The sequence below is a fragment of the Pipistrellus hanaki genome (genome assembly GCF_964339955.1).
Source record: "Pipistrellus hanaki genome assembly, chromosome: 8".
Classification (NCBI taxonomy): domain Eukaryota; kingdom Metazoa; phylum Chordata; class Mammalia; order Chiroptera; family Vespertilionidae; genus Pipistrellus; species Pipistrellus hanaki.
Genome location: NC_140510.1, coordinates 59,359,718 through 59,383,932, shown reverse-complemented (window position 1 = coordinate 59,383,932; position 24,215 = coordinate 59,359,718). Strand labels below are relative to the sequence as shown.

General features: G+C 41.4%; 1 protein-coding gene across 11 annotated transcripts; it reads right to left on the bottom strand.

Annotated features, from left to right (window-relative positions):
• Positions 1-1,007: 1,007 nt before the first annotated feature.
• Positions 1,008-21,483, bottom strand: LOC311626415 (general transcription factor II-I repeat domain-containing protein 2B-like). Of its 11 annotated transcripts, none has more exons than XM_084891760.1 (10): positions 21,153-21,481; positions 19,795-19,904; positions 17,090-17,393; positions 16,532-16,720; positions 13,998-14,084; positions 13,075-13,213; positions 11,557-11,681; positions 10,781-10,904; positions 3,910-4,067; positions 1,008-2,908 (listed from the first exon to the last, which is right to left on the bottom strand). In XM_084891760.1, exons 2-10 carry the CDS (start codon positions 19,876-19,878, stop codon positions 1,236-1,238), a joined length of 2,883 nt encoding a protein of 960 aa, XP_084747886.1. In that variant the 5' UTR covers positions 19,879-19,904; positions 21,153-21,481; the 3' UTR covers positions 1,008-1,235. The 11 variants fall into 11 exon arrangements, with proteins under 11 accessions (XP_084747886.1, XP_084747883.1, XP_084747889.1 ...); XM_084891757.1 differs by having other exon boundaries at positions 21,169-21,480; XM_084891763.1 differs by having other exon boundaries at positions 16,532-16,699; positions 21,169-21,480.
• Positions 21,484-24,215: the final 2,732 nt, after the last annotated feature.

Genomic DNA, 24,215 nt, shown 5'->3' with positions numbered 1-24,215 from the left:
GGGGGAAATGATTTGGTTTTAGAATAAATCACTTCTCAAACAGCCTTCCAGAAAGAATTAAGTTCAAGAAACGAGGTTCCACTATATACTCAACCATATAAAATAATGCATAGAAAACATGCCTAAATATTTATAGGGCTTACCTCTGGTTGTTGAAATTGTAGGGTTTTCCCCTTTATTCCCTTATATTCTCCAAATGTAAATAATATATACATACACATATGTATATACATATAACTGCTATAATTAAACTGGTTAAGTAGTTTCTGCAGCAATGAGCAGTCAAGTCCCAATTGCAGTCATGGGCTTTCTCCCTGGAAAAATGCTCATAAGCTCTTACACACATCAACATCCATTCTGCATCCCTTCAGGGTGGCCCCAATGCAAGGGCATGTCCATCTTTGCCTGTAGGAGGCAGATGACTCCTGGGCCAGCCATGTCTATAAGCTGACCAATAATATTGAAATTTTAGCATAAATGCACAAATCCAAAATGGAAGCATCAATTAAAAAGCCCATGCTCTAGCCGGTTTGGCTCAATGGATAGAGTGTCGGCCTGCAGACTGAAGGGTCCTGGGTTCAATTTCGGGCAGGGGCATGTAACTTGGTTGTGGGATGAGCAGAAGGCAGCTAATCAATGTTTTTCTCTCATCAATGTTTTTAACTTCTCTCTCATCAATGTTTCTCTCTATCCTTCTCCCTTCCTCTCTGTAAAAAATTCAATAAATATATTTTTTAAAAAGAGCCCATTGGCTATACCACACCAGCTTGATCTGTGAAAGCAGGGTACTCTGGCCTGAGCCCCACAATTGTAGCTGCAGGTCTGTGGTCCTTGGGGATAGAAATGCTCTAGGCATCTGAACATTCATTCTATCCAGCTGACTCTCTGGTTCACATCCTTGGCTCATGAGTGCCTTTAGGAAAATATGTGGCTACTTTTAGGGCAGAGGTTTATATACTTGTTTAATACTAGGGACCAGAAAGGCAAAGCATAGGAGAAATAAACTGTCAGGGTATAATCAAACTTTATTTTATGTTATAAGGTACAAACAAATGATGCCAGAGATTGTGCTTTGACATTAGAAAAATGTAACTTGGAAATAGAAGTAATTATTCAATTTTTTAAATTTGTTACTCCTTAGGTATGAAATCTAAATTCCACTGATGCCCATCAGTCAATGTCAGGTTGGGGACTTCTTGTAACAATATGCAGGAGCAAATTCATCTCTGAATCTTTTAACTGGGAACAATAGTTTGATTTTGTGTCATATCAGAAAATAGTTGCTCACAAATATATATACTTCCAAACATGGACAGAATCTTTGCACAATGGTTTTTATATTTAGGGTAACTATTCCCAAGATATTTGAAGAATTCTGGGATTCCAACATCATCATATTTAGTCTTCAATATAGTGTTGTGCTGCAATTCAATAACCTCCATTTGTAGCTCTTCATTCACATTATTAATATTAATTGAGAAAGGTGAGCTGAACAGTATAAGCTCGTTTTCATAAAGTGTGAAATCAGAGAACCTTTTCTGAAATTCAGTCTTCAACTCTTTAATTTGGGGAATGTAGTTCAGTCCATCACTTTCATTCTCAGAAACCAGTCTCAGCGTCGGGAAGTGGGCCAGATTGTTTCTTGCCAGATGAGTTTCCCAAAGACACAATTTTGCTAGGAAAGAGCGAACTGCATGGTACATTTGTGTAACCATCTGCGAATGCCCTTGCAGAGCAACATCCAACATGTTTACATAAGTCATAATGTCTACCAAAAAGGCTAGGTCTTTGACCCAATCTTTGTTACGAAGCTGAGGCACAGATTTTCCTTTAGAAGACATGAAAAAGTCAATTTCTTCCAAGAGTTCAAAAAACTGCCTTAGCACCATACCACGGCTCAGCCACTTCAGTTCCAGGTAGGGCAGGTTTCCATACTGTGTGTCTAACTCACTGAACAAAGCACTGAACTTTCTGTGGGTCGAGCCATGGGAATGCAGCCAGCTTATAGTGTAAATTACTATGTCCATGACATGATCCATTTGTAACTTTTTAGCACAAAGGGATTCTTGGAGAAAGAGGCCATGCACAGATTTAAGTTCTATGTCTTTGCAAAGCCCTGACACTTTACACTTAAGTTTTGTAACAAGTTGCTTCACACCAACCGTTGCAGAATTACCATCCGTGCTAACACTTACTAATTTTGACCAGTTTACGTCAAATTTTCTAAGACTTTTCTCAACACATAAAAATAAGTCATTTCCTGATGTTGTGCCCGTCAGGGGTACCATGTCCAAAAGTTCCTCAGTCACATCAAAAGTTTCATCAACACCACGAATAAATACAGCTAATTGGGGGGTGTTATTAATATAAGTGCTTTCATGAGCTGCAATAGAGAAAGCCACAAATGATTTAGCTTTTTCTTGCAAGGTGCCATGTAAGCTCTCAGTCACATTGGGAACATGTTGCTCAGCAATATTACCAGTGAGATTTATGTTGGCAAATACTTGTCTCTGTTCAGGGCACAAAATTTCTGCAGCACTCAGTAGACATTCCTTTATAAACGCACCATCTGTAAGGGGTTTTGATGCTCGAGCAATTTTCTCACGTAACACGTAACTACATTTCACAGCAGCATCAGTTATTTTATTCACATTCAAAAGCAAATCATGTTCAAGTTTCAACCTTTTTTTCAGTTCATTGAGTTTTTTATCACGCATCTTTTCTGTATATCCCACAAAGTTCCTACTGTGGTTTGTTTCATAATGGCATCTTAGGTTATATTCTTTTGACACAGACAGACTCTCTTTGCATATTAAACACATAGGAACATTCTTTACCTCCACAAAGAAATAAGCTCTCTCCCATTTTTCTTGAAATGTGTGGCTTTCTTGTTCTATCTTTTGTTTTCCTATTTTTTGAAAGAGACAAATGCATAAGAAATGTTAAAATGTCATCTTTACTAATAGGGAAAAAAGTACTACTTTGGAAGAAAAAGTATTTACTATTTTTTCAAAGTGTAAGTGTGCAGTTCACTTGTTCAGAGTTAGGGAGAACTTAGAGAACGGTGGGGGCTGCACAAACAGCAAATGCCAGTAAAGAGAAACGGCTGCTTCTCTCCAGGGGGCTGCAGACAGGAAGGACTTTGGACAGGTAGGGCTGAAGCCAGAGGATGGCCAGATTTCCTGATGTAGCAAAAGAAGCTGGGAATCCCAATTTTTATGTGTAATGTCTTAATTTTTAAAAAAACATCCATAACAAATTGTATTGCTTTTTCCTATAAATGCTGTATAAGCCATCACACTTACACCCATCAGATTAGGGACCCTGGTTTGGGGTCTCTGATTTAAACCTGACAGCTCTTCCTAAAAAGAATTAAATGTCTGAAGAGAACTAAATATCAAATTCTAAAACCACAAGTTTGAGAGGTTGTTCAAACAGAAGCCTAAGGGTACTCAAAAAGGGGAACCAAACTGATGTATCTAAAAGTGCCATTTCTTTTTAATATGTTTTTATTGAATTTTAATATGTTTTTAGGAATGGAGAGAGCGAGAGAAACATAGGTCAGCTGCCTCCTACATGCCTGCAATTGGAGATCGAGCCAGAAACCCAGGCATGTACCTTGACTGGGAATTGAACTGGGAACCTCTTGGTGCATCAGATGGTGCTCAACCAAAAGCCACACTGGCCAGGCTACAAAGTGCCATTTCTTTTACAGACATCAAGGTTGCCGTTAACTGGGACAATGCTCATTAGCTTGATATAATCATTAGGATGACTTACATATTTTTGATACAGGGAGAAATTGTATTTAAAATCGCCACGTGCCCCTAACCTAACACCAGCCCCTCCCTGGGCACCCCGGTGAAATCCCTTTGTAAATCTCCATCTACAGAGCTTTAGCATGCTCACCTCTCCAACGTTTGTTCTTCCTGGCCCTATCTTCTTGGCCTTGATCTTTCTCTCCAACATGCTCCAGAACTATGGCAAGCCCTCCAATTTCTGTTCCTTGCTTCTCTTCCAAGGTTCGCTCTGCATCAGCTTGTGACCTGAAGTCAATATAGGCAATCCTGCAGTTGTGGGGATGGGGTGGGGAGAGAGAACTGTCAACATTTAGTATTTGTGTTTATCTTTTTAACTGGTAATACACACACAAGATTCAAAATGCAAAAAGGTAGATACCGTGAAGTCTTTCTGCCACTCAATTTCTATCCTTAGAGATAATAACCTGTACAAATAAAAAGAAATATACACATACTCTATTTTTTAAAAATATTTTATTGATTTTTTTTTTTTACAGAGAGGAAGAGAGAGGGATAGAGAGTTAGAAACATCGATGAGAGAGAATCATTGATCAGTTGCCTCTTGCACACCCCCTACTGAGGATGTGCCCGCAACCAAAGTACATGTCCTTGACCGGAATCGAACCTGGGACTGTTCAGTCCACAGACCGACGCTCTATCCATTGAGCCAAACCAGTTTCAGCTATTTTTTTATTTTATATATATATATATATTTCTTTATTTTCTTTTTTATTTTTTTTATTGATTTCATAGAGGAAGGGAGAGGGAGAAGACAGAAATATCAATGAGAATCACTGATTGGCTGCTTCCTGCACGCCCCCTACTGGGGGTCAAGCCTGCAACCTAGAACCGGGAATCAAACCTTGACTCCTGATTCATAAGTCGACACTCAACCACTGAGCCACACCAGCAGGGCCACATATTCTACTTATTTCACCACTTAAAGTATGCAATGGTTTCTAGTATATTTAAAAAACTATATAATCGGAGCCAAACCGGTTCTGGGAAAATCCAAGATGGCTGCACAGGTAAACACCTAGCCGCAGCCGCACACAACAATTTCAATAAAATACAACTAAAATATAAAATGGACATTACCCAGAACTACAGGAAAGTCGACTGACGGGAAATTCTACAACAAGAAGCAAGGAGAAAACCAGAAGGAAGAGCGGAGGAGCTGTAAAAGCCTAAGGTACGGAGACACGAGGCGCGCGGAGAGGACGGAGCTGGAGAGGAGGGAGGCTGAGTGCCTGGCTGGCATTCCCTAGCGGGAAGGAGATAAAAGCTCCGACTGTGCTGGGCCCCAGTTCTGACTGCTCTGAACCCCAGTTCTAGGCCAGATTCCGGGGACCCAGGCTCAAACAGAGGGAGCTGGGCTGTAAGGCGGAACCCCGGGGGAGTGGCGAAAGGAGGTCCCGGCGGCTCGCACATTGCGTGCAGAGAAGGGATGGTTGGCTGTGCTGCGGGATTGCCCTGGCGGGAAGGAGACTGGGGCTCCAGACTGCTCTGAATGCCACCTCCAACAGAACTGAACTCCAATACCGGGCTCATTGGGGGAGAGCCTAGACTGTTTGGTAGCAGGCGAAAATCGAGGGTACCTTTCTCTCAGAGGCCTGAAGGACCCTGAGACTCAGAAGGCCGCATAGGGCGGGGCTCACGGAAGCCAAAGCTGCAGGCTCCACCCTGAAACCCCGCCCCATCATGGAAGCTGCGAAAATGCTGAGACGAAATAGATCACAAAGGAAAGAAATGGAGGACAAAAAGCGACTGGATATAGAGTTCAAATCTACGCTTATAAGGTTTTTCAAGAATTTCTTAGAAAAGATCAATAAGATCTATGAGGATATGAAAAGGGATCAACTAGAATTAATAAGGAATCAACAAGAAATGATAAGGGATCAACAAGAAATAAAAAATACATTGTCTGAAATAAAAAATATTATACAGAGTCCTAAAAACAGAATGGAAGATCGCAAGAATCAAGTCAAAGATTTGGAACATAAAGAGCCAGAAGACACTCCTCCACAGAAGCTAGAAGGCAAGACAATCCAGAAAATTGAAGATAATGTAAGAAATCTCTGGGACAACTTCAAGCGAACCAACATCAGAATTATGGGGGTCCCAGAAGATGAGAGAGAGCAAGATATCGAAAACATACGGAAAGAAATAGTGACAGAAAACTTCCCCCACCTGGTGAAAGAATTGGACTTACAAGTCCAGGAAGCGCACAGAACTCCAAACAAAAGGAATCCAAAGAGGACCACACCAAGACAAATCATAATTAAAATTCCAAGAGCAAAAGACAAAGAGAGAATATTAAAAGCAGCAAGAGCAAAGCAGGTAGTTACCTATAAAGGAGCACCTATACAATTGTCAGCTGATTTCTCAACAGAAACCATGCATGCCAGACGGGAATGGCAAGAAATATTCAAGGTGATGAATAGTAAGAACCTACAGCCAAAGATAATCTATCCAGCAAAGCTATCACTCAGAATGGAAGGTCAGATAAAGAGCTTCACTAATAAAAAAAAAGCTAAAGGAGTTCATCAACACCAAACCAGAATTATATGAATTGCTGAAGGGGGTTCTTTCAGAAGAGAAAGTAAATAAAGATAAAAATTATGAACAACAAATACGTAACTATCAACAAGTGAATCTAAAAACCAAGGAAATTAAAAAAAAAATCTGATGGCCAAGACCGGTTTGGCTCAATGGATAGAGCGTCGGCTTGGGGACTGAAGGGTCCCGGGTTCGATTCCGGTCAAGGGCATGTACCTTGGTTGCGGGCATATCCCCAGTAGGGGGTGTGCAAGAGGCAGCTGATCGATGTTCTCTCTCATCAATGTTTCTAACTCTCCATCTCTCTCCCTTCCTCTCTGTACAAAATCAATAACATATATTTTAAAAAATAAATAAAATTTAAAAATCTGATGAACAATATTAACTGTTGAATATAATAGAATCAGAGGTATGGAAGGGGAGTGAACTGACGATTCTTTGGGAAAAGGGGAGAGGGGGCTGTGGGAAGAGACTGAACATAAACTGTGCACCTATGGATGAGGACAATGGGGGGTGGGGAAAGGGCAGAGGGTGGGGTGGGAACCTGGTGGAGGAGAGCAATGGGGCGGGGGAGGAACATTTGAATAAAAATTTGTTTAAAATAATAATAAATAAATAAATAAATAACTATATAATCACCACCATAATTTAATTTTAGAACATTTCATCATCCCCAAAGTATCCCTCAGCAGTCATTCTTCATTCCCCCCACTCACTCCCATCCCCCAGCCACAGGCAACCACTACAATATTTTCCATAGATTTGCCTATTTTGGATATTTCATATAAATAGGATTATACAAACATGCAATCTTTTGTGTCTGGCTTCTTTCACTTAGCCTAATGTTTTTGAGTTTCATCCATGTTGTCATAGCATGTGTCAGTACTTCATCTCTTTTTATTACTGAATAATATTCCACTGTATGAAAGTACCACATTTTATTTATCTGTTCATCAGCTGTTGTACATTCTGGGTTGTTTACACCTTTTAGTTTGTATGGATAAATCTGATATGAACATTCATAGAAATGTGTAGTTACATGTTTTTATTTCTTTTGGGTAAATACCTAATAGTAGGATTGCCAAACCATATGACAACTGTATGTTTAACATTTTGAGAAACTGCAAAATTGTTTTCCAAAACAATTGCTCTATTTTGCATTTCCACCTGCAATGTATGAGGACTCCAATTTTTCCACATCCTTGCCTGAACTTGTTACTGTCTGCCTTTTTTATTATAGGCATTCCAGTGGGTGTGAAGTGGTGTCACATCATGGTTTTGATTTGCCTTTCCTTAGTGACTAATATTGAGCTTATTGGCCATTTGTGAATCTTACTTGAAGAAATGCCCATTCAAATCTTTTTTAATTGGTTTTTTTTTAATTGATTTTTACAGAGAGGGTTAGAAACTTTGATGAGAAACATCAATCAGCTGCCTCCTGCACACCCTCTATTTGGGATCAAGCCTGCAACCAAGGTACATGCCCTTGACCAGAATAGAACCCAGGACCCTTTAGTCCACCAGCTGATGTCTATCCACTGAGCCAAACTGGCTAGGGCTATGGTTGGCGAACTGCAGCTCACGAGCCACATGTGGCTCTTTGGCCCCTTGAGTGTGGCTCTTCCACAAAATACCCTGGTCTGGGCGGGTCTGTTTTGAAGAAGTGGCATTAGAAGAAGTTTAAGTTTAAAAAATTTGGCTCTCAAAAGAAATTTCAGTTGTTGTGCTGTTGATATTTGGCTCTGTTGACTAATGAACTTGTTGACCTCTGAGCTAGGGCAATTGGGTTGTCTTTTAATTTCTGAGTTGTACCAGTTCTATGTTCTGAATAGAGGTTTCTTATCAGATACATGATTTGCAATATTTTCTCCGTGTGTGGTTTCTTTTGACTTTTTCGATAGTTTCCTTTGAAGTACAAATATTTTTAATTTTGATAAAGCCTAACATCTCAATCTTCTGTTTTATTATTTGTGTAATAATATTTTAACCTAGTATCATAAAGATTTACTCTTGTGTGTTTTTTCTAAGTTTTAACTCTTAACTATAGATATTAGATTCATTTTTAATTACTTTTATGATGTGTCCCCATTATGCTTTTTCCTCCCTCTTTTTTCTCCTATTATTTTTTAAATGTTTTTATTGATTTTTAGAGAGATAAGAAGGGAAAAAGAGAGATAGAAACATCGATGAGAGAGAAACATCAATCAGCTGCCTTCTGCATACCCCCTACTGGAGATTGAGCCTGCAACCAGGGCATGTGCCCTGGCTGTGAACTGAGCTGGCGATCTTCCTGGTACATAGAGAACACTCAACCAACTGAGCCACACCAGACAGGGCAGTAAGAGTATTCTTGAAGAGAATGCACCACACTCATTTCTGACTTAGGCAATATGCTTTATTTCATATGGTCATGGATTTCTGGGCTTCTCTTAGCTCCCCTTTGTAAAAAATCTTCATATAGCCAAAACCAGTTTGGCTCAGTGGTAGAGCATCGGTCTGCGGACTAAGGGGTCCCAGGTTCGATTCCATTCAAGCCATGTACATTGGTTGCGGGCACATCCCCAGTAGGGGGTGTGCAAGAGGCAGCTGGTCAATGTTTCTCTCTCATCGACGTTTCTGGCTCTCTATCTCTCTCCCTTCCTCTCTGTAAAAAATCAATAAAATATTTTTAAAAAAATATTCATATAAAGGAATTATCCTAAACATTTACGTATATCTAACTACAACTTAATTAAATAAAGTTAGAGAATTAATACAGCTTTTGGCAGGAATTTGTTTTATTGTTGTTGACCACAAGCATGCAGAGAACCCACCAATCTCCTCACAGCAAATACTGTGAACAATTTGTGATTTCGGTTTTCAGACTTGTTTTCTAAATCTGCATGATTCTTTTATTATTTTTTAAAATATATATTTTATTGATATTTTACAGAGAGGAAGAGAGAAGGATAGAGCGTTAGAAACATCGATGAGAGAGAATCATCGATCAGCTGCCTCTTACACACCCCTTATTGGGGATATGCCTGCAACTAAGGTACATGCCCTTGACCGGAATCGAACCCGGGACCCTTTAGTCCGCAGGCTGAGGCTTTATTCACTGAGCCAAACCGGTTTCGGCTCTTCTTTTTTTATTATTGATTTTTTACAGAGAGGAAGGGAGAGGGAGAGTTAAAAACATTGATGAGAGAGAAACATCAGTCAGCTGCCTCCTGTATACGCCCCCTGGGGATGTGCCCACAACCAAGGAACATGCCCTTGACCAGAATTAAACCTGGGACCCTTGAGTTCACAGGCCGACACTCTATCCACTGAGCCAAACCGGTTAGGCCTAAATCTGCATGATTCTTTTCTAAAGATTATGTTAATCAGAATATACTGGCATAAATTGTTTTAGAGTATACCTACACCAACAAATTTAGCTCAAATGTGTCTGGAAACCTGATATTTAATTTTCATCTCACTGGAAATCCCTTCAAAGTACATTCTATTCCATCCATTCTAACTTCACCATATTCACCCTCTTACCCTATCAAAGCTTGGACACATGGTGATAATTTTCATTAACTCCTCATAATATAATTTTTTTTTAATCATCACCCAAGGATATTGTTCCCATTGATCTTTAGAAAGAGAATGGAAGGGAGAGAGAAGGGGGAGAGAAAGAGAAACATTGATGAGAGAGAGACACATGGACTAGCTGCCTCCCGCATGCACCCTGACCTGGGATCAAACCTGCAACCCAGGTACAAGCCCTTGACTGGGAATCAAACCTGCGACTATCCTTCTGAAGGCAACACTCTAATCACTGAGGCGAACTGGCCAGGGCTCACAATATAATTCTAACAGACCATTTTTTAAAATATATATTTTATTGATTTTTTACAGAGAGGAAGAGAGAGGGATAAAGAGTTAGAAACATCGAGGAGAGATAAACATCCATCAGCTGCCTCCTGCACACCCTCTACTAGGGACAAGCCTTCATCCAAGGTACATGCCCTTGACTGGAATCAAGCCTGGGACTCTTCAGTCCACAGGCGGAAGCTCTATCCACTGAGCCAAACCGGTTAGGGCCTAACAACAATTTAATATTCTGTTTTGGTTCCTGCCCAGCAAGTCACAAAGTGTGTTATTTTACTGGAGCTAGCCCTGAAGAGTAAAGATAACCTATGAATGAATTCTTCCAATCTTCAATCTTGTATTTGGTCGGTAAGTCTCCATTTCTCTACGATACTTCTCTATGATACCACCACAGTTTTCTACCAGGGTCTGGCTGTGCATCATATGCCTTCTAATAACAAGGCTACTTAACTACTCTTTCGTTCTCTAAAATCAGACATCAATGATTTGGGAGAATGGAATGAAATTGTCACGTTTCGATCCAGTAGACATGTGTTCTTTTCAGTACGAGGTACAAAACATACCTGTTACTTATCTCATCATTGCCCAGAAATCTGATTTGAAAAGCATCCTCAAACACTTCCTTTAGTTCATGCTCAGTGACCTTGCTAGGCAAGTTCTTGATCAAAAGTGTTTTGGCATTTCGATCTACATAAATAAAAAAGAATATTTTTAGCCTGTGCTTAGATCTCATAGGCATCAAAAGTTCTCTGAGAAAAAAAATATTTCACAAGAGTTGAAGAGAGGAAACAACGATGCCTACTCCTTCAAATATTTGAACTAAACAAATATTTGAACATATAGGTTGGGCGAGGGCCTATGCTTCATGCTGGCTGTGGAAATACAGGACTGTGGTCTTGTTGGGGAAAAACCAGTACATAAACAATCCCATAATTACAAATTGTGCTAAGGGCCAGGAAAGAAAAGTAAAAGGGGAGATGAGAACATTTAGTGGAGAAGACATAGCCTCTCCTGGGGTATGGGAAAGGATTCCGGATCTGAGGAAGTGACCTTTAAGCTGGATGGGCTACAGGTAGCCAGGGCATGAGTCCTGCAGTGAACATGTGACAGAGAAGATAAGGCAGAAAATGACAGACAGTAAGGTAAAGAACACTGTGACAGAGAAGGTGGGCCAGGCAGCTTGAGCACAGGGAATGAGAGCACGGCAGATCAAGTTGATGCTGTGGAAGTAGGAGACCTGTTGGTAACGGAGGAGCATGGAATAAGACAGAAGATGATATTCTTGCCTGATGCAGTCTTTTAGATAGGTATCTATAGACAAATTACCTTATTTGCATACCTTTCTTTGTTTCCTTTCCCTTTGGTTTCTTCAATTTAATTTCATACCCAAGGACCTTTGTCTCACTGAGTTCCAGGGCTTTTTCCTGATCGTCAACAGATTTAAAATTCACATAACCAAATCTCCTACAGAGAGAGAATAAGAAAGGAAAACACACACACACACACACACATACACACTGGTGAATTAGTATCAAGTAGAAATTAGTATCAAATAAAAAGCAGTTGCCGAATTTACAATTTCAAACCAGGGCTCCAACAACTGGCAATATCAGTGCCAGGGAGTCCCCAGAGAATAGTGGTTCTCACCAGCGAGTCTGGCAATATCTGGGGACATTTTTGGCTGTTATAACTGGGGGAGTGCTTCTATTATCTTGTAGGTAAAATCCAGGAAAGGGGCTAAACAGCTACAATGAACTTGACAGCCCACCACACAAAGGTCCACCATGCCAAGGTTGAGAAGCCCTGATCTAGAGCAAGGACTGATTTTCTGTTTAATAACTGACCAAATTTAACCAAAAGCTACAGAAAGCGAAGCTTAAAATGACAAGTTTTCGAACTTTTATTTTTAAGAAGCAGCCATCTGCATTTGTTTACTGGAACAAAAATATTATTCCTAATGTGGATTTGTTAACACTCAAGGGCTGTTACAGTAATAACTTTTTGTTAATACAAAAGGAATCCTTACTTACTGCAAATGCAACAATATTCCAAAATATAGCTAACAAAAACTGGAAGAAGAGCCAGGGACAGGCTCTGGAGCCAAAATGCTGGGCTCAAATCTTGGCTCTGCCCCTTTTTCGCAGTCATACTGGACATGCAGCATAACTTCTCTGAGCCTTAATCACCTCTTCTACAAAATGGGGATATGACAATAATCACCACAGAGGACTATCTTATGGAGTAAGTTACATAAATAAGAAACTAAGAGCAACACCTGGGACAGTGAGCACCCAGCAAATGTTTACTAGTATGATTACCTTTCATTTCTATCTGAGAAATTCTGAGTTCTACAAAACACGCTTACACCTAAGATATATGCTTTTGATAAGAAAGAAGTGAGAGAAGATGAAATTCAACTCAGCAAAAAAGAAGAACTGATGCAACTATATTGACCACCAAAGCTGGCGGTTTTGTGATTAAATTTGTGACTTGGCTAAAATAATTCTAGGCAAATAACATTGCTCAGTTGGAAAATCATGAAAATATGTTTCTGTCAAGACTCGGAAGATCTTGGGATTATTTTAATGCTTTGGTTGGGAAAATTGGATAGCGAAGTTTAATCTTATAAATTTAACAAACGAGCCACTAAAGGGTTTTAGATACTCATTTTGAACTGCAAGAGACTGAGGTAAAATCCTACCAAAGGTCAAAGAGCAAGTAACAGAAAGCTGTGACAAAACAGAAGTCTAGTAACCCACCATGAAACAGAAAGCGACTGGGACTCCTAAATTCTCCAGGGACAGTACGTGCTAGGCTGATAAACTCTTAACAACATTCTTAATTTACCGGTATTTACCTGGATGAGCTGACTCTGACATCAACAACTGTGAGTTCATTTTTAGCAAAAAATTCCCTGAGACCAGTTTTTAGTTCAGCAGCAGTTTTGTTGAAATTCAGGTTTCCAACAAACAGTTTGAAAGTTACAGGTGGTTCAGCTGCCATACAAAAAGGTAAAACAACAACAACAACACACACAAGTCAAATAAGCAGATCAGAAAGAATGATGCTAAAAGAAAAGTCATTGAAGACTGGTGTATTATAACACCAAGCTGCAATTAAAATCCCTGCTCATCATTTAAGATTTGGTTTTCACCAAGATAAAACTTTCTATGTGTCCCTTATATTTTAAACACAGGAAAGAGCCTTGGCCGGTGTTCTCAGTGATTAGAGCAGCGTTTTTCAACCGCTGTTCCGCGGCACATGTTGCCTGGTGTGCCGTAGGTGCAGACAAGACAAGAATTTTATAATTTTTCACTATTTTGTTTACTTAATATTTCATAATAAAGTAATTATAAAATACTTTCTTTGTGTTTATTTGATTCCTATTCAAGAGAATTACTTTATATATAGTCAATATAGGCACAGAGTTAAATTTTTTAACATTTTCTAATGGTGTTGTGCCTCGTGATTTTTTTCATGAAACAAGTGTGCCTTTGCCCAAAAAAGGTTGAAAAACACTGGATTAGAGCATTGGCTTGCATACCTGAAGGTCTCAGGTTGGGTTCCCAGTCAAATGCATATACCTGGGTTGCAGATTCCATACCCACCCCTGGTCTCTTATGAGGGAGGCAATTAATCAGTGTGTGTCTCTCTCCCCCCCCCTCCCTCCCTCCCTCCTTCCCTCCCTCCCTCCCTTCCTTTCACTCTCTCTAAACAGCAATGGAAAAAATATCCTTGGGTGAGAATTAACAAAACAAAACAACACAGCAAAGGAGTTACCTTCTAATTTCTGTTTTTTGGTTTCAGGGGAAGCCTTCTGTTTGGCCATTTTCTTCTTCTGTTCATCAGGTGTTTTTTTAATATGATCTGTGGACAGAAGCCAAAATATTGTATTTTTACTGATCTGTCTGCGCCACTAGTAAGTAAACTGGAAGCTCTTACACTCTCCACAAATATATGTGTTATGCCTATTCTTTACAAGACACATGGATTAGGTCTGATCAAAATACTTCTAAAAGCATTTATAAATTAATTAGAAAGTTCTTCAAGTTCCTAACAGAAATCCAACAGTCCCTGCCCAAGGACTTCCCTTAGAACTAGAAATCGCTGATATTGGCCACCATTTAACATATAGTCAGTTTGGGTCATTCTGACCCTCCTCCTCCTCATAGCCTTTGTCATCACAGTGGTTGTCCTGCTCATCCTTCTCAACCCCTACAGGAAAGGCTTTTCTCCCTCTGGACCACGGAGAATTCACAGCTTCTTTTCAGAATCTAAATGAAAACCCACCCAATCAATTCCTAACACACATTCAAGTACCTCCTTTATTTTTTTTTTTAAATAAATTTTTATTGTTCATATTATTACAAATGTTCCTTTCCCCCTCCTTCTCACCCCACCCTCTGTCCTTTCCCCACCCCCCATTGTCCTCATCCATAGGTGCACAATTTATGTTCAGTCTCTTCCCACATCTCCCTCTCCCCTTTTCCCCAAGAATCATCAGTTCACTCCCCTTCCATACCTCTGATTCTATTATATTCAACAGTTAATATTGTTCATCAGATTTTTTTTTTAGTTTCCTTGGTTTTTAGATTCACTTGTTGATAGTTACGTATTTGTTGTTCATAATTTTTATCTTTATTTACTTTCTCTTCTGAAAGAACCCCCTTCAGCAATTCATATAATTCTGGTTTGGTGGTGATGAACTCCTTTAGCTTTTTTTTATTAGTGAAGCTCTTTATCTGACCTTCGATTCTGAGTGATAGCTTTGCTGGATAGATTATCTTTGGCTGTAGGTTCTTACTATTCATCACCTTGAATATTTCTTGCCATTCCCGTCTGGCATGCATGGTTTCTGTTGAGAAATCAGTTGACAATCGTATAGGTGTTCCTTTATAGGTAACTACCTGCTTAGCTCTTGCTGCTTTTAATATTCTCTCTTTGTCTTTTGCTCTTGGAATTTTAATTATGATTTGTCTTGGTGTGATCCTCTTTGGATTCCTTTTGTTTGGAGTTCTGTGTGCTTCCTGGACTTGTAAGTCCAATTCTTTCACCAGGTGGGGGGAAGTTTTCTGTCACTATTTCTTTCAGTATGTTTTCGATATCTTGCTCTCTTTCATCTTCTGGGACCCCCATAATTCTGATGTTGGATCGTTTGAAGTTGTCCCAGAGATTTCTTACATCATCTTCAATTTTCTGGATTCTCTTGCCTTCTAGCTTCTGTGGAGGAGTGTCTTCTGGCTCTTTATGTTCCAAATCTTTGACTTGATTCTTGCGATCTTCTATTCTGTTTTTAGGACTCTGTAAAATATTTTTTATTTCAGACAATGTATTCTTTATTTCTTGTTGATCCCTTATCATTTCTTGTTGATCCCTTTTCATATCCTCATAGGTCTCATTTATTTTATCGGCCTTTTCTAGGAGACTCTTGAAAAACCTTATAAGTGTGGTTTTGAACTCTATATCCAGTCGCTTTTTGTCCTCCATTTCTTTGTGATCTATTTGGTTTAGGCATTTTCCCAGGCAGCTTTCCTGATGGGGCGGGGTTTCAGGGTGGAGCCTACAGCCTTGGCTTCCGTCAGCCCCGCCCTATGCGACTCCTGAGACTCAGGGTCCTTCAGTACTTGTTGCAAGCGCCTCTGAGAGAAAGGTGCCCTCGATTTTCGCCTGCTGCCAAACTGTCTATGCTCTCCCCCAATGAGTCCAGTATTGGGGTTCAGTTCAGTTGGAAGTGGAGTTGGAGGTGGCGTTCAGAGCAGTCTGGAGCCCCTGTCTCCTTCCCGTCAGAGCAATCCCGCGGCACAGCCGGCCAGCCCTTCTCTGCGCGCACTGTGCGCGCCTCCGGGACCTCCTCTCGCCATTCCCTGGAGTTCCGCCTTACAGCCCAGCTCCCTCAGGATGAGCCTGGGTCCCCAGGGTCTGGCCTAGAATTGGGGTTCAGAGCAGTTGGAGCTGGGCCCAGCACAATCGGAGCTTTTCTCTGCTTCCCGCTTGGGAACGCCAGCCAGGCACTCGGCCTCCCTCCTCTCCGGCTCCGTCCTCTCCGCGCGCCGCGTGTCTCCGTACCTTAGGCTTTTACAGCTCCTCCGTGCTTCCTTCTGGTTTTCTCCTTGCTTCTTGTTGTAGGATTTCCAGTCAGTCAACTTTCCTGTAGTTCTGGGTAATGTCCATTTTATATTTTAGTTGTATTTTATTGAAATTGTTGTGTGCGGCTGCAGCTAGTTGCCTACCCGAGCAGCCATCTTGGATTCTCCCTCAAGTACCTCCTTTAAATAAAACTCATACCAATACACTTTAGAATCTATCTCAATTACCTTCCTCTTCCTCCAACTCCACCTCTACCTCCACCTCCACCTCAACTTCATCTTTATCCTCTTTGTCATCATTCTCTTTGTCTTCATTTTCTGTGCTCTTGGCCTTCACGGGAACAGCTTTTACAGGAGCTTTCTTGCCTTTGGCTGGTGCAATCTCCATAGGTTCTTCTTCAGAGTCTGAAAGAGATTCTACCTAGTCAAAAACTAAGAATTATTCCCAAACCAACACAGTTCCAGATAAATCTAAAGGAAAACATAAATAGTACAACATATGCTTAGTAGTTATAGCAAGAATTAACAGATTCCTTGGAAGTGAAACCCTATATTATGAAAACTACTCATAGAATGTGCTGTGCTAAACATTTTATCAGGGGCAGGCAATCATTCATGGCTACCATCCTAGTACATAACCAGCACAGAGAATCCCTGGGAGGATTTTTATCTACCCCCATGGTGTCATGGAAGGAGTATGTTTACATGTTGCCCACCCATCCCACAATCTCACCCCTAATGTACCTTGCAAACAAGAACCCAAGGACTACCCGTAGAACGCCTTACCATCTTCTTTGTCATCATCCTCATCATCCAAGAAAAGGGCAGCAGCAGCAGCTTTCATCACTGCTGGCTCAAATTCATCCTCATCTTCCTTATCACTATCTTCCTTCTTGGCATTCTTGGCATTCCTTGCTCCCTTGTCTGGGGTGGCTGCTTCCTTCTTACCAGGAGTTGCTATGGCTTTTGCTGGTGTAATTGCTGCCTCTTTGCCAGGAGTGACAACTGTAAGTTTTTCTGTTGGAGAAAACATCACCTTCTTTCCTGGAGTTGTAGTAGCCTTCTTTCCTTTTTTCTGAGGAATGATAACCTCAAAATTAAGTAAAAACAAACATGAGTCACTTAGCCGGTGTGGCTCAGTTGTTGAGCATCGACTTACAAACCAGGAGGTCACAGTTTGATTCCAGGTCAGGACATATGCCCGGGCTGTGGGCTCAATCCCCAGTGGGAGGCATGCAGGAAGAAGCCAATCAATGATTCTCTCTGATTATTTATGTTTCTATGTCACTCTCCTTCTCCCTTCCTCTCTGAAATCAGTAAAAATATATTTTAAAACAAATAAACAAACATGAGTCTATTTTCAAACTCAAAAAGGGAATACTGGTCCCTCATAAATGAGCACTAAATTCTGGCACTGCCTTCTGGTTCAAGACCACATGCATTAGATATATGTTAGCATGTTAAACTATAGCATCATGTTACATGTCCTTCTCTATACCTGTGAAGTCACAATCCTCATTTTTAGGAAAAATGTCTAATCATAATGAACCCTTCAAATACCCCTGGACCCACACCTGTTAGTTTCTATACCTCATACTCTAAGCACTTTAGCTTGGAAGCAGCACACCCTAAAGTATTCTGAAAATAGACTGTCTAAATCCCATCTGCTACTGTGTAGCTCTAGGAGAGTTTTTAAAAATATATTTTTATTGATTTCATAGAGGAAGGGAGAGAGAGAGGAAATATCAATGAGAGAGAATCATTGATCAGCAGACTCTTGCATGCCCCCTACTGGGGATCAAACCCACAACCTGGGCATGTGCCCTTGACCGGAACTGAAGTCTGCAAGCTGATGCTCTATCCACTAAGCCAAACCAGTTAGCAATAGGAGAGATTTTATTTATTTTTTAAAATATATTTTATTGATTTTTTACAGAGAGGGAGAGGGATAGAGAGCTAGAAACATTGATGAGAGAGAAACATCTATCAGCTGCCTCCTGCACACCCCTCACAGGGGATGTGCCCACAACAAAGGTACATGCCCTTGACCAGAATCAAACCTGGGACCCTTCAGTTTGCAGGTCGACCTCTATCCACTGAGCCAAACTGGTTTTGGCAGGAGAGATTTTTTTTTTTAAGCCTCACCTTTTTTTTCTCTTCTGAAAATGATAACCAACGTTACATGGTATTTTGAGGATTATGAATTAATTTCTGTAACTAAGAGCTCTGTTAAGTGTTATTAAATCATTTGGGGAGGTGGTATAAAGTGCATGAAAGCTCAGTCTTAGGACCAGAGATAAAATGAGTATCAAATAGGCTGGACAGTCCTTGCAAAATTAATATAAATTAGAGTGGGCAGTTAGCTTGATAAAAGCATTATCTACATTCATGTCACACTCAAAGCTACTTTTTGCTGACCACCAGTTTTATCAAGTTATGTGTTAAAACTTGTAGCCAGGAGTACCAAAGTGTCATTGTCAGCACAAAGGGAGATGGTGTTCCTCACTACACAATGACTAGTGTTACAAAACTTGTACAAAGAACAGAGACCTGCCCAGCCGGTGTAGCTCTGTGGCCGAGTGTCACCCTATGAACCAGGTCACAATTCCATTTCCAGTCAGGGCACATGCTCCAATTGTGGACTTGATCCCCAGTAGGGGTACAGGAGACAGCCAATCAAAGATTCTGTCATTGATGTTTCTATCTCTGCCCCTCTCCTTTCCTCTCTGAAAATAAATAAATAAATAAATATATATATATATATATATATATATATATATATATACACACACACACACATACATACATATATATATATAGAGAGAGAGAGAGAGAGAGTATATGTTAAAAAACAAAACAAAAACAGAGACCTGCTTGGCAGCTAGGAAAGGAATCTGGTAAGGCTAACCTCAGACCTGAATATAATGCTCAGCACTGCCACATACAAGACAGCTAACTGTCCAGGCTGTTTCCTCATCTAGCATGTGGGGCTACCATGTTGAAATTGAAAAAATGTTGTTTTGTTTTTTAAATATATTTTATTGATTTTTTACAGAGAGGAAGGGAGAGAGACGGAGAGCTAGAAACGTCGATGAGAGAGAAACATCGACCAGCTGCCTCTTGCACACCCCCTACCGGGGATGTGCCCGCAACCAACGTACATGCCCTTGACCGGAATCGAACCTGGGACCTTTCAGGCCACAGACCGACGCTCTACTGCTGAGCCAAATCGGTTTAGGCTGGAAAAATGTTTTAATACATCATCACACTAAGCCCTGTAGAAGGCACGAAAGGAGGCGGCTCCAGATCTTTTCTCTAAATCTCATCCAAATACCTACCCTTATGGTATTTAGACAGGTCAACGAAGAGCTTGCAAAACACTCAACCATTACAAAAGGGCATACATGAAGGAATACAATCTTCCCTTTGCCAGTATTTTCTGACATACATCATGATTGTATAGGACTCTGCATTAAATTGTACATAATTACCTCTTCTCCACTGCTTTCATCTCCTCCATCTGACATTTCCTCATCTTCACTACCTTCTTCTACCTTCTTTGGAGAAGAAGCCATTTTCTTGGGATCACCTTTTTACTAGCCTAAGATGACAATTATTAGCACATGACACCTCTCACATTTCAAGCCACCCACATTTTGCCTGCAGTCATCTTCCTTTCTCAGAATCCACTTTTCATTCTGTTAAACATTACAAATAAGATAAACCAATCTTATGTAAAAATATAATTTTAGCCCTTGCTTGTTTGGCTCAGTGGCTAGAACATTGGCCTGGGGATTGAAGGGTCCCAGGTTCAATTTTGGTCAAGGGCACATATCTCGGTTGCAGGCCCTGGACCTTGGTTTGGAGCCATGCAGGAGGCAACCAATGGCTGTGTTTCTCTCACATTGATATTTCTGGCTTTCCCTCTCTTTAAAAATTAATGGAGCCGAAACCAGTTTGGCTCAATGGATAGAGCATTGGCTTGGGGACTGAAAGGTCCTGGGTTCGATTCCGGTCAAGGGCATGTACCTTGGTTGCGGGCATATCCCCAGTACGGGGTGTGCAAGAGGCAGCTGATCGATGACTCGCTCTCATCGATGTTTCTAACTTTCTATCTCTCTCCCCTCCTCTCTGTATAAAATCAATAAAATATATTTTTAAAAAATAAAAAATAAATTAAAATTAAAATTAATGGAAAAATATCCTTGTTTGAGGACTAAAAATAAAATAAACAATTTCAAATAAATGATCTCCCTCCTCCTATTGCCTTCATTTAGCACAGCTGTTTTAAAAATTATACTTCCACCTTAGGTGGTTTGGCTCAGTGGATAGAGCCTCGGATCCTCGATGGGATTCCCAGTCAGGGCACATGCCTGGGTTACAACCTCCCATCCCCAGTGGGGCCGTGCAGGAGGCACCTGACCAGTGTTTCTCTCTCATCATTGATGTTTCTCTCTCTTTTCCTCTCTGAAATCAATTTTAAAAAAAGAAAAAGAAAACCTTAAAAAAGTCTTCAGTAAATTCTGGCACCTTATCCCACCCCTCTCCTCTGAATTTAAATTAGGGCAATTTTAAAGAGCAATCATGTCTTAACTAGACTTCAAAAATGAAGAAATGAGGCTAGTCCCCACCTCGTGGAACGACCTGCGTGGCCCGGCCCACGTGACGGGCCACCCAAGGCACGTGCCCCGCTCCCGCCTGTTCCAGGGGTTTGGCCTCATCCATGCACCCCAAGGCCCAGCGCCTCCTACCCACGCCCAGCCCCGAAGTCTTCCCCCGCTGCATCAACCACCCGCAACACCTGCCGAAGCTCTTCACCTCGCTACCAAGTACCCAAAATACCAAGTACCCAAAAAGCGCAAGACCTCCGCGCTAATCACGCGAGACTTTCCGCAGCATGACGCCAGGGATGGCGCGCAGACCCTCCTCCTCGCGGCGCCCTGCGCGCGTTCCTCGGGAAACGGGCCTCGACGTTCGAGGAAGGCCTCTTATCTTTGTGGGTAACAACGGAGGAGTGTGTGGCGCGTGAGGGGCAGACGAGCCTAGAAGAACCGAACAACGTCAAGGGGGCCGCTGGTACGGAAGCCTCTGGCGCGTACGTTTCGCGGTCAGCTCCAGTTCGAGCCTGAGGCGAAAGATCATCTTTGGAAAGTCGACGTCTGTGCCTTCGTCACTCCATTTCAACCAACCGGAGTTTGCGCTCATTCCATGGGCCAATCGCGGGCGTCGTGGGGCGGGGCCTGGAGTGGGCTGGCCACGGCCGCCGGAAGAGAGGCTGGAGATTCCGTTTCTGGGTCGGGCGGGGGTGCGGGCGGAGGAATAGGGGTGGCGAGCAGGGACCCTCTTTGCGCCAAGCCGGCGCAGACTGGGGGGTGGGCGCGCGGATACCGAAGGGCCCATCCGAGGCCTGTGCTCACGGAGCCTGCGCCTTGGGATGGACGTTTTGGGCGCCGCGTGTGCCGATCTTGGGGGCTGTGGATGTTGGCCCTCCTTTTCCTGTTCCCGCTTGTGTCGGATCCTGTCGACTGGGGCAGAGAGCCTCGACATCCCCGTCCCTCACTCCACGCCCAGCCTCCCCGCTGCTGCTATGGAGAAAGGAATTCGCCCACGTTTCCCTGCTGATTAGCCCAAGAGACCTAAGTTCACAACGCCAGCGTGGGAGGCCCACCTTAGAAAACCCCCGGTCTTCAGGTGCTGAGAGCTGTTAATATAGGCAGTCACGTTGATGGAGAAATATGTGAATCTTTATTGCAAACTTAAAAAACATTTTATTGTGAATATTTTCAAATATACATTAAGTAGAGAAAATTAAAAATGAATCTTCTATTACCCATCACCCAGCTTCAAAACTTCAATCTTTTTAAAAATATATCTTTATTGATTTCAGAGAAGGGAGAAACATCGATTATGAAAATCATTGATTGGCTGCCTCCTGCACGCCCCCTACTGGGGACTGAGTGTGCAACCTAGGTCCACAGGCTGACACGTTATCCACTGAGCCAAACCAACTTGGGCAAAACTTCAATATTTTTGCCATTCTTTTCTCAACTATTCCCTGCCCCACTTTTACCTTCTCACCCCTTTCCTTTCCCACTCCCCCTTCTCCTTTTTCGCTTGAGTATTTTAATGTGAATCCCAAGCATCCTATCATTTTGCCTGTAAATACTTCATAGTGTACCTCTACAGCAGTGGTTCTCAACCTTCCTAATGCCTCGACCCTTTAATACAGTTCCTCATGTTGTGGTGACCCCCAACCATAAAATTATTTTCGTTGCGACTTCATTACTAATTTTGCTACTGCTATGAGTCGTAATGTAAATATCTGATATGCAGGATGTCGCGACCCACAGGTTGAGAACCGCTGCTCTACAGGATATTGGCTTTGACATCTGTTCCTAAACAGCCCCAATTGTCCTGCTCTGCCCTGTGCAGGAACTTGAAAGAATGAGGCCTGTGCTGAAGAGGTTTAGACTGTCAGAAGAATGTAAATGTTCCTAGGATCAAAATGCCTTAAATCTGGTCTCATCTTTCTCACTTCTTAAGAAAAAAAAAAAGAGTTTTAAAAACAGTGAGAGAAATAATTCGAATGATTACTAAGTATTACAGACTCTTGTGTGGGGCTTTAAAAAAATAAATGAAAATATCTGCTTATCTTAGATTTTTTAAAACTGTGGTATAATAAATACACAGCAAAATTTTTTTTTAAGGTGTGAATTTTTTTTTTACATATTTTTTTGATTTTTTTTGCCCCCCTCCCTCCCTCCCACACATCCCCTCCCTCCCCAGAGTTTTATGTCCATTGGTTGTACTTATATGCATGTATACAAGTCCTTCGGTTGATCTATTATCTCCCCCAGATCCTCCTCCCCTCCCCACTGTAATTTGACAGTCTGCCTGTTGCTTTACTTTCTCTATATCTGTCTCTTGGTTCATCAGTTTATAATGATCTTCATCATCCACCAATGAGTGAGGTCATGTGGTGTTTCTCCTTCATTGATTGGCTTATTTCACTCAGCATGATGCTCTCCAATTCCATCCAGGTTGCTGCAAATGATGAGAATTCCTTCTTTTTTATGGCAGCATAGTATTCCATTGTGTAGATGTACCATAGTTTTTGGATCCAATCATCTGCTGACGGGCACCTAGGCTGTTTCCAAATTCTGGCTATTGTAGATTGTGCTGCTATGAACATAGGGGTGCAAATATCCTTTCTGATTGGTGTTTCTAGTTTCTTGGGATATATTCCTAGAAGTGGGATTACTGGGTCAAATGGGAGTTCCATGTTCAGTTTTTTGAGGAAACTCCATACTGTTCTCCACAGTGGTTGCACCAGTCTGCATTCCCACCAGCAGTGCACGAGGGTTCCTTTTTCTCCACAACCTCACCAACACTTGTCGTTTGTTGATTTGTTGATGTTGGCTATTCTGACAGGTGTGAGATGGTACCGCATTGTTGTTTTGATTTGCACCTCTTGGACAATTAGTGACTGAGCATGTTTTCATGTGCCTTTTGGCCTTCTGTCTTCTTTTGAAAATATTCTATTTAGGTCCATTGCCCATTTTTTAATTGGATCATTCATCTTCCTTTTATTTATTTGTATAAGCTGTCTGTAAACGTTGGAGATTAAACCTTTATCAGTGGTATTATTTGCAAATATGTTCTCCCACACCGTGGGCTTTCTTGTTGTTTTGTTGATGGTTTCTTTTGCTGTAAAAAAGCTTTTTATTTTGAAGTAGTCCCATTTGTTTATTTTCTCTTTAGCTTCCATTGCTCTAGGGGCAGTATCAGTGAAGAAGTTCTTTTGGCATACGTCTGAGATTTTGCTGCCTGTGGATGCTTCTAGTATTTTTATGGTTTCCCGTCTGATGTTTAAGTCCTGTATCCATTTTGAGTTTATTACACAGCAAAATTT